The sequence below is a fragment of the Etheostoma spectabile genome, chromosome 1 (genome assembly GCF_008692095.1).
Source record: "Etheostoma spectabile isolate EspeVRDwgs_2016 chromosome 1, UIUC_Espe_1.0, whole genome shotgun sequence".
NCBI lineage: Eukaryota > Metazoa > Chordata > Actinopteri > Perciformes > Percidae > Etheostoma > Etheostoma spectabile.
Window position 1 is genome coordinate 5,367,812 of NC_045733.1, and position 10,640 is coordinate 5,378,451.

The following is a 10,640-nucleotide window of genomic DNA, read 5'->3' on the forward strand; positions in this document are numbered from 1 at the left end:
TTGATTTGGGGATATGGTAGAATATGGAAAATATCTCCATTGTGCAATTCCTTCCAAGTATTAGATGCTTCTCTGAACTAAGTTCTACCGTGTTTGGCTTGTGTGCTTGCATCGGGGGTTAAAGAGGGACTGACTGAGAGACAGCACGGAAAATTTCAAACAGAGACAATGAGGAAATTACTTCATTGATTAGTCCAGATGGACAACCACAGATAGCCAGTGAATTGATTAACTAATTGAGATATAAGTTAGAATGCCGCTCTAATCTTGAAAGTCAACAGTGCCTTACAACTTATAAAAGTGCTTTGACTCCACCATTAAAGTTAAGAACTCACATTTTCTACAGGCTTCAACATAGACCTCAACTTGTAGGGGACATTGATTCAGAGTCTAACCTGATGTTGGTTCCTGGATGTTTTATAGTGAGTGGTGCCCCCAGCACATCAACAGCACACATTTAGGAGGACACTAATGCACAGCCACCAGTTGATTCCTCATAATAAATATGCAAAGATAATTTATCAGTAGTGGGAGTAAACATGTATTTTACAATTTGGCAGGGGACCCTGTTCAGTGAAATGTTAAACAAACAAAGTTAAGCAGAAACTAAACCGTTTGACAGCAGCATCTGTTCAAAGTTGAACTTGTGTGTCTAACTAAACATTGAGCTCTTTCCTAAAAGGTGGAATGGAGGAGACAGAGAATAAGTGACGCATTACGCTCCTCGTCAGCACTGCTGCTTTGATTTCGTAGCTCTCCCAGCAGGATTCCCTCTACTTGGTTACTGCATGGATCCCGTGTGCCAGGTACCCCACGTTCCCAGAGGTCACGCCTGCCATGGAAATTCTGCCATCCTTGGTCATGTACACTGAAAACTCCTTGGTCAGGCGCTCAACCTACAGGTTGAACGAACACAAACACACACACACGAACACAAAACACACACACACACACACACACGCACACGAACACACACACACGTCAGTAATTTAACAACAAACATTCCCACTGCACTTCGGTCTCTCATTATATTTCAAAGCTGCCCGATCCACTTCTTTTAGAGAGACATATTAAAGCTCCCATATTATGCTCATTTTCATAATTGTATTTTGAGGTTGTACCAGAATAAGTTAACATGGTTAATAATTTTCATGGTCTTGAGTGAGTAATCTCACTTCTATACTATGTTACTATCTTTGTTGAGAGTTAGCTCAGCAAGCTACAGTTAGCCACCCCGTCTCGGCTAGTTACGTAGAAAGCCGTGCAGATTTTGAACAGCTCACACAGAGACTGAAGGCACAGGACATTCAGAAACCTGTATCTCCCTCAAAACAGCATGGATATTTATTTCTTATCCAAGTTGGTATGCTTGTGGAAGCACCAGTGACACAAAATAACACCCCAAATCCCAGATAAAGTTTTTTTATTTATTAGTCAAGCCTACTGTACAGTGTAACCCTGTGCCAGAGAGTCCAACCCAGTTTTCTAGTCTGTCTAGTAAGATGTTGTGGTTTTCCGTCTTGCATGAGGCACTGAGATCTAATAATATCAAGAAACCTTTCTACTGTCTGTGTTTAAGGGGATATCATTCAAGAGTCAAGACCTTAACAAGAGCAGTCATAGTGTTGTGGTCAAATCCTGACTGGAAAACTGGAAAACAAACAATTTTACACAAAATTGGGATGTTTGATACGGGCCTGTAATTGTACATTGGTAAGGTTTTTTTCTTTCTTTTTTTTTTTTTTTAATTGTGGCTTAAGAACTGCAGTTTTCAGGGCTCTGATAAACATGTCACAGATTAACAAATCCCACCCCAATGTTAAATTCCCATAGAGGAAGGCAGATTTTTATTTTTAAAGGCCAGTTATTTCATGGATCCAGGATAATATGCATGCTGATAAAGTTCCCTTGGCCTTTGGAATTAAACTAACCCTATTTCATCACCCACCCTTCACCATACATAGAGATTGGCATGGTGTTATTTCAGTTAGCCAAATAGCTGGTTTGATTTGCCCTGAGAGATGATGTTTCGGAAAGTTCCCCATGCCTGTCTCTATGTATCGTAAATGAAATGTGATGATGTGGGGATATTTTTATTCCAAATGCCAAGCGAACTTTATCATGATGCATAGTATCCTGATCCATTAAATAACTTGCCTTTAACAATACAATTCTGCCTGCCTCTATGGGAATTTAACATAGGGGTGTGTATATTTATGCCCTCTGTATTTTAAGGAAGAACATTTATTTACAATACATTATTCATTCACAAAGAAAATTGGTATCCTTAAAAGGTTGGATTTTCCTTTTTTTTTATTAAGGCATTAAGATTAATTTACAGAAGATGTTTTTTTATTCCTCTTTTTAATTAACTTTAGCAGGGGTGTGTAAACTTTCTCAAGCCACTGTATTTAGACTATATTAGAGCAGCTGTAGAGGACAAAGACAAATGCTGGTTTGTAATCATACAAGAAAAATAGTTAATAAAAGCCCCTTTTAAAGGTGGATTTTCAATTTAATACCAGTACAAGTGCTAATATTCACAATGAAGTGTCAATGTAAAAATCTCCTACTGCAGTGGGCCAGACTGCTGTGGTAAATTTACCTTAAAAAGAACAAGGCTGGAGTTTTTTTTCTTATTTACTTTAAATACTTCTCTGAAAGCTGTAAACGATTTCTTTTAGTGCCATTTGTATCATCTTATAGGAATAGTTTCTCATTTTGGGCAACTAGCGGCGCATCCAGGAAGTTCCTGGTCCCAGCTACTAGCTGCAGCCTAATATTTAAGAGAAAAATGTGTGTCTGTGCGTACCTGTTCGGGTTTGAGGCCTGTGAAGCAGAACATCCCAATCTGGTCAGTGACATGCTGCCAGCTGTGGGTGGAGCCCTCCTTTTTCAGACCAGCCACTAGCTCTTCTCTCATCTTAATGATGCGGTTTGCCATACCATGGACCTCCTCCAGCCTGGGATGATTGACAGCAGGGTCAAACAGATCAAGGAATAGATTTTGGCAGTTTGATGAATATGAAGCTAGAGACTTGATCTCTTTTTTTTCCCAAATATTCAAACTACACATTCAGTTCAGGTATTATGCACAATGTATGGATCTACAGTATAAGCACATACCACAGTGAGCGCAGATCTGGTGTGTTGAGAATGGTTGCTGCAATTCTGGCGCCGTTCATTGGCGGGTTGGAGTAAATGGGTCTGATGAGGATCTTAAGTTGAGACTCGACTCTCTTTGCCTCATCTGTGTCACTACAAACCACAGTGAAGCCACCCACACGCTCACCTGTGAACATCAACATGCAGGTTAAATGTTAAGACTGATCAACTCAAGTCTGGGAAACAAAAAATCTTAGAACTTAAAAACACCAAAGTCACACATCAACACAATCTAACTAACCAATTGAGGCAGCAAAACCTCCATGTTCTGCGAGGAAAAATTCATTTTGTTTTTTGTTGGTGGCTTTGAAGAGAGCATAGAATGGCTAGAGTTCCTCGTCCGAAAGAGCTGTAAAGTGAGTCTGAATGCTTATTTGGATAAATCATGCTTCACCAACTACTTTCTTACCACTGGGTGGTGGTAAAACACAAGCAAATGCTCACCTATTCAGTTACTATGTAGATTTGTCATCCTCTGACCGTCACATGACACAGTAACACAGAATTAATTATTTAGCAAATTTTTTTTAATCAACACAAATTCCAATAGATACTGCCGTTTGGCCAGAAATGTGTTATCAGAAATAACCGGACAACCAGACCCTATCCAGTCAAACTTACCAGTACCATTTTTACTCTTTCCATAAGGAAATTTGAAAATCTGCGTGCCATATTTAAAACTATTTATTCAAGAAGAGTGTGTACTGAAAGCTGACTGACCATAGAGTCCCATGTTCTTTGCAAAGGACTGGGACAGCAGGATGTTGTGGCCCTGCTCAATGAAGTAGCGCACAGCCCAGGCATCACGATCAATGTCACCACTTGCAAAGCCCTGATAGGCCATGTCGAAGAACACAAGCAGGTTTCTTTTCTATAAGTTGGGTGGGGGAGCACAGGAGAGAGATGCAGACAGAGACAACCAGTTAATGATAGTGCAAGTGACTATAAAGTACAGTGCTTATAAACTGTGGCTTTTGAACTGTCTAAAGGTCTAATCACCTTCACAATGTCAGAAATCTCCTTCCACTGCTCAGGCCTAGGGTCCACACCAGTGGGGTTGTGGGCACAAGCATGCAACATGATCACACTCTGCTCTGGGATTTTCTGTGAGATAAAGAAAGGTTCTGGTTAATCAATTTACAATGCCATGAACAGTACAGACTCTCTTGACTAGTCCATCATCTAAGTCTTACTGAGATGTCATCCAGAGCTCCCTTGAAGTCAAAGCCACAAGTAGAGGGATCGTAGTATCTGTATGCTTTGAGCTGCATGCCAGCGTCTCTGAAGATGGGTGTGTGGTTTCCCCAGGAGGGTTTGGGCAGGTACACATCACGTGGACCATGGAATCGAGACTGTGACAAAGTAAAGTTCTGGTGAGATTACCAGCCCAACATAGGGCTGTTTGTGTGATCGACGGATACAAGAGGACCTCACCAAAAAGTTGGCTCCAATGCGCAGAGATCCAGTTCCCGAGATGGTCTGGACAGTAATGTTCTGTTGGGAGAAGAGACCAGCTGCACTGATTTGGACTTAAAACTGTCACAACCAATTTGAACGTCATTAAGTTTAGAGTAGTCACCACCCCAACTTACCCTGCCACTTTTTAGGACCTCGTTGTCATTACCGAGAGCGAGCTCGGCGCAGGACTTGGCAAACTCCCCCAAACCACCAATGGCAAGGTACTCCTTATCCATCTGTTTGGCTGTAATAATAGCCTCTGCCTAGAAGAAAAGTGTGAAAGTCATTACCTTGAATGGTATGCCATGCTTTGTAAATAAAAACATAAATGATTTAGTTTATATTTTATTAAGAGACAAATCAAATGCATACGCACTTTCTCATGGTGATAAGGCCGGAATTCTCCTAATTATTGACATAAAGCCAAACATATACTAACATACACTGCATGCTAAAATGTTCAGAAGTGATGTTCCATCCAGCTCTTGTAGCAGCTTTATTGTATAGTGGAATACTGTGGCTCTCTATCGTGTTATTTTAAGAATTGACCACAATGATATGACTAGTTTCCTCCCAAGGGAAAGGCACTTCTGAATTGCATGGGGAAAATAAAGTGTTGTGTGTTGTGTGTGTGTGTGTGTGTGTTTTGTGTGTGTGTGTGTTGTGTGTGTGTGTGTGTGTTGTGTGTGTGTGTGTGTGTGGTGTGTTGTGGTGTGTGTGTGTGGTGTCTGCGTGCATGAGAGAAACCTACCTTGCGGACACAGCTGAGCACCAAATGGCTTGCCTGGTCATCCCTGTAGGCTCCCACTCCCAGGTTCATCTTCTTGGGGTTGGTGTCCCTCTTGTAGGCCTCGCTCACCCCCAGGATGGGATCGGGGGGACCCATTTGCACTCCACCCCACCATGAGCTGTAAAAAAAACCAAGTCAGATAAATGGTGATGGACTTTCCTACCGGTTCCTAAACATTCTTTTTCGCTAACAATTTTATAAAACAAAACTGAAATTACAGTACATCACAAATCTTTTTATTTATTTTTCAGCTCCTACTTCGTCTCTTGGTAGAATCATCCTGCGTGCTTATTGGCTCACTTACACTGATGGTTTACTCCTTAGGTACTGAAATTGAGTATGGAATAACGAGACACATTTTGATACTCAATACTTTAGAAGCAATTCGGTCTGTGCCTAAAAAGTATTGAATTCGGTACCCAGCCCTAATGGTGATGTGGACGGCATGGCTGAACACTGAGGAGAGTCAAGAGTTCATCTGTGCACACTGCACTGAAAAACAGATATCCACCCCATAAACGAAAACATTAATGACAAGGTCATGAAATTAGCTACTTCTTATGTTTCCAAGAACTCAGGCGAGACCAGTCACACTAACGTGATAGCTGTATTAGCCTTGCTCTTGTAACACGCTGTGGGCCTAATGCTCTAGCTTAACTCTTCATGTGACCCGAGGATACCACACTGACGTAGCAACACATGAACGACACATGCTCAGTGGGCACAAGTTTAACAAAACAAATAAAATTAATTCAGAGTCCAGAGTCCAAGACCTACAGTAACAGTTAATATGGGTCTAACACACAAACACCCTTGTTCACCAAGTCTCTACCCACCAAATCAATTATTTATTCAAAGTTATTCACAGATTCACTATTAAGTAAATGCTAAAATATTCGGATGAACAATAAAAATCACAGCTTTGAATTAAAAAAAAAAAAAATTCTCATCTGTGAAAATAGAAATATCCCATTGTAAGAGGAATGAGTACGTACTAGGGCTGGATTAATTCTCCAATTAAAATAAATCTTTGTTTGAGTGATCTGCCTTGTGATCGATTAATAAAATCCCCAAATCAATCTATGATGTTAATATATTGCAAGTCTTGTTAAGTAAAAAATACTTTGGTATTTGGGGGTCAATTCTTGATGTAAACATTGACCTGGTGCATTATAAAAAAATAGACATTGTGAGGTTTGCTTCTTGCTTGTACAATTTACAGCATAAGCTCTGAGTATGCGTTTTATCTGTAAGCAAAATTGGTATTGTAACTGTAATTTCCCAAATACGAATGATATCGAATTGGAAATGTAACTGAATCAGGTCTTTGTGAATCTTAAAATCGGAGTAATTTGGGAAATCATTGGAAATATCCAGCCCTTGGTTAATACCTGCATAAACAAAAAAGTGAGCACTGGCAGAGAATTAAGTAAACCAAAATTACAAACAGCAAGCTTCATATCAAATGTAAAAAGGTCATGCCCTCTGACCTATTGACCTCAGACTGAACTCTACAACTCATCATGCACATGACAGTGGTGCAGGGCAGGCTGTGTAAATGTATTAGATCTATTTTAGACTTACTATAATGAAATGCATGAAAGTACGGTTTTAAAATGCTTTTCTCTTTTTTTTATTATAAATGCTTTCCAACTGAATGTATGACACATACTGGTAGGTGTGGGTGCCAACTTGGAAAAACCTGAATAAGATCACAGTCCCTCCATCACTCTCTCCCTCTAAAAAATAAAATAAATAAATAAATAAAAAGGGTTTCTAAAGCAAATGAAAGTTGATGTAAGTGGAAAAGATATGGATGAAAATCCAAAACTTAGAATAAGGAAGATCAATTTAGATGTTTCAGGAAGTGTCTTGGTGTGTGGCATCCAGGAAAACAAAAGCAAATCATCTGTGCATGAAAAAACAGCATTGGTTGAAATCTACTAAAGATATTTTAATGGTTTAACACACCAACAAAGCAAAGATGAATGCAGTGATCAACTCTGCAAACATTTCTACTTTTTATTGTATGCAACTAACAAAAGAAAGAAACGCCTACAGCATACACAGAGACTCACAAAAAAGAAAAAAAGAAAAGTAAAAAAAATAATCTACAAACTTTAACCTAGTTAGATAACTACATATCTAGATATTATGTGTTGAAGGCTTATAAAATAAGTGTACTGCATTGTTGAATGATTTGCTACCGGATATGTTGCTACTATGTCATAAAGGACTGCCACTAACATAATAATTGTTTTAGCACTGTAATCTTTCTTACTTTAGGCAAAAGCATTAAATAAATTCGGTCTCACATCTGTTTGATACATGAAGGTTGTTGCGTGTTGTGGCCTTTACCACACTGTTGCTCAAATACTGTCTCAGGTTTCTTCTACTTTGTAAAGCCTCTCAACTTTGTTGCTAAATTTAGGACTGAGCACTTTGCAAAGGGCAAGTGTCTCCAAACCCCTACCAATAAAAAAAAAAAAAATCACACTGGTTTATTAAATAGTGACTACAGTTCACTGACAAACATGTTTATTGCATAAAAATCAAGTAAAGTGGTAGAAGTAAAAAAAAAAAAAAAAAAAAAGGATATGGGCCAAGTCCTGCTATGCAACTGTTGACTCAAAATACAATGGGGTGTTTGACAACACAATCCAAGCAACACTTAACAGTGCAATGCGATGATGCCCTGAATAAAAGCCTCTTTGTTCACACTAATAATATTTTGACTGTGTCAGAGAGGTATTACATTCATTGATTTGTGTAGTTCAGGGGTCTTTTAACTTTTTTTTTGTTAAAGCCAAGGAGCCCTTAACTGACAGAGACAGATCAGGGATCCCCTACTTCGTATATTGTATAATATTAAGTTGCATATTAAACTGGGCCTACAATAATGTGTAGGGTGGCCTAAAGCCTTTATACATACCTTTTTTTGATAGAATACTAAGCTATTAAAATAGCCTATTAATGTTGCCATGATTGTTTATTTATTTATTTATTTATTATTATATATATATATATATATATATATATATATATATATAATATATATATATATATATATATATATATATTTTTTTTTAAAGACATAACGCAACAAAATAAGCATGTCTTTGCAAAGTGTAAACAGAGATTGCAATTATTTTACTATTTAGTTTAATTTTCAACATAAACCAATTTGTACAAGAGAATCATTGTGTTAGGGCGTTTGGGTCCAGTGTTCCCATTCTGTCCACATCTGCAGCGTACATGCACACAGAAACTTTGAACTTCAGCGTTTGTATAAACATCACAGTGACTGGCAAGTTATCAGTGCTCAAAAGACCGAAGTCCTTTTACTAGCGTCTAACATCAAATAAAAACGTCCAGTTACAGGTGGTGGAAAAAAGTAATAACTAAAAACCTTATTATAAACTAAATAAAACTATTCATTATGTATTCTTTGAAATCAGACCAATGTGCTTGAACATACGCCGACAGGATGAGACGATTGCAGAAACACCCCCACACAGACAGAAATATGCTAGCACCAGCTAGCAAAACGAAACCTACAGTTACACCTCCGGCGACACAAGCAGAGGCTGAGCAAAGACACGTACAAACTTCCACTGTGAAACGATTGCACGATTTACAAAAGCTACATGTGATATTGTGTATGCACATAGTGAAGGCGCAGCAAAAGCAAAAGGTTCTGAACTAGTTTGCCCTCCAAGCAGACCCTGTAAGGACATCGGTGGTGGTGACTTTCCAGCTTCGCTGCAAAAATATAGCCAATCAGCGATCAACGGCGGACCAGGACAGCAAATCAGCGATTAAAGGCGGAACAGGACAGCCAATCAGCTCGCACGTCTTTTCCAACTACGATAAGTCGCTAAGCTCAAACTGTGCGTGGGATTTGACAGCTAAAGTAATCGCGATCATGTATATCCTCAATAAAGTTGCTTTTAAAACCAAACAATAAATACGTTATTATAACAAACCAATTCCATAAGAAGGTTTTAAGTCCACACAGACGACGTTTTAATGGAAATTTGTGCTGATGACACAATAAACGTGACTTTCATCAGCAGCGAGCTTCACAGCAAGTTACTCTCCGAGGTCAAGTTAGTGCTAATCAGACAGGATGTCCAGCACAACAAGTGCAGACCTAGGAGTTAATAAGAGTAAAAAAACAGAAGTCATTAAGGTTTGCCTAACGTTAGCAAGCTAGCTACATGTGAACATTAGGTTAACGCTAGCTCTCGCCACAGGAGCTAACCTCAGACAACCCACCGGGGGCCTACTGAAATAATTTGACCCCTGTAGCTAATAAAGTTAGCCAGCTAGTATGGCTAAAGTAATAACAGAACAGTGAAGCTTCAACATGAATGTGATAGCTGACAGAACCGTAAACGGTCACATTAAAATAGCGGCTTGTCTGCCCGGTCCAGCTAAGGTTAGCTGTAAAACAAATGTGAGCTGAGGAAAGCCTTTTCTAACGTGTCTACATCCGTTAGTTTAGAGCGTGTTAATGCTGTTTACCTGTTGCGGGTGGACACAACTCCGAGGGACGGGGAAATCTTCCCCAGGCAGTAGATCACCTTGTTTGACTTGAGCAGGGCCATCGTTGTGCTGCGCTTGGGAGCAAAGCCTAGTAGGATCTGGACGGATGTGAAGGGCAGGCACGACCACGATGCTACGCTATTCAGCTCTGAGCACGCACTGACGTCACAGTGGCAAACTATCAGCAGTACCGATCAGTGCAGTACTTATACATATTTATTACTCCACAGCGCTGTGGAAATAAGTCTGGCAGTTAGAGTTTATTTTCTACTTAATTTTCTGACCACCCCTGCACAGCCAAACTGTATTTTCAACGAGTCTTATCAGCACGTGTGCAAAAGCAGGTGTACCTGTAAGTGTTCGCCTGAAGCACAGCTGATTGAAGTAACAAAGTGTTATAGTGATAAGTGATAATACTGTGATAATAATGTTATAAGTGGTTAATTTTGGGGGGATGCTTGAACGCAGAAATGATATTCTCTGTCAGTGGCCTTCTGCAGTTGCCTGATTTGTCCACTTGATGGAGATGTCACACAGCAGCCGTCATCATTTGAGCTGCAGCTGCTTGCTCCATGAATCATTATCTCCCAATAGTCTTAGCCCATTTTATTATTTTTTTCTTTCCCAAAAATGTATAGAATAGAGAACATAGAACAAGAGTTTTAATATCATTCAGTAA

At 39.4% G+C, this 10,640-nt stretch overlaps 1 protein-coding gene across 1 annotated transcript; it reads right to left on the reverse strand.

Moving 5' to 3' along the window:
- Positions 1-86: 86 nt before the first annotated feature.
- On the reverse strand, positions 87-10,139 carry got2b (glutamic-oxaloacetic transaminase 2b, mitochondrial). The gene is made up of 10 exons (XM_032506245.1): positions 9,941-10,139; positions 5,375-5,531; positions 4,758-4,886; positions 4,600-4,659; positions 4,359-4,517; positions 4,165-4,269; positions 3,886-4,036; positions 3,127-3,292; positions 2,813-2,963; positions 87-896 (listed from the first exon to the last, which is right to left on the reverse strand). The coding sequence occupies exons 1-10, from the start codon at positions 10,021-10,023 to the stop codon at positions 774-776; spliced, it is 1,284 nt and encodes a 427-aa protein (XP_032362136.1). The 5' UTR covers positions 10,024-10,139; the 3' UTR covers positions 87-773.
- Positions 10,140-10,640: the final 501 nt, after the last annotated feature.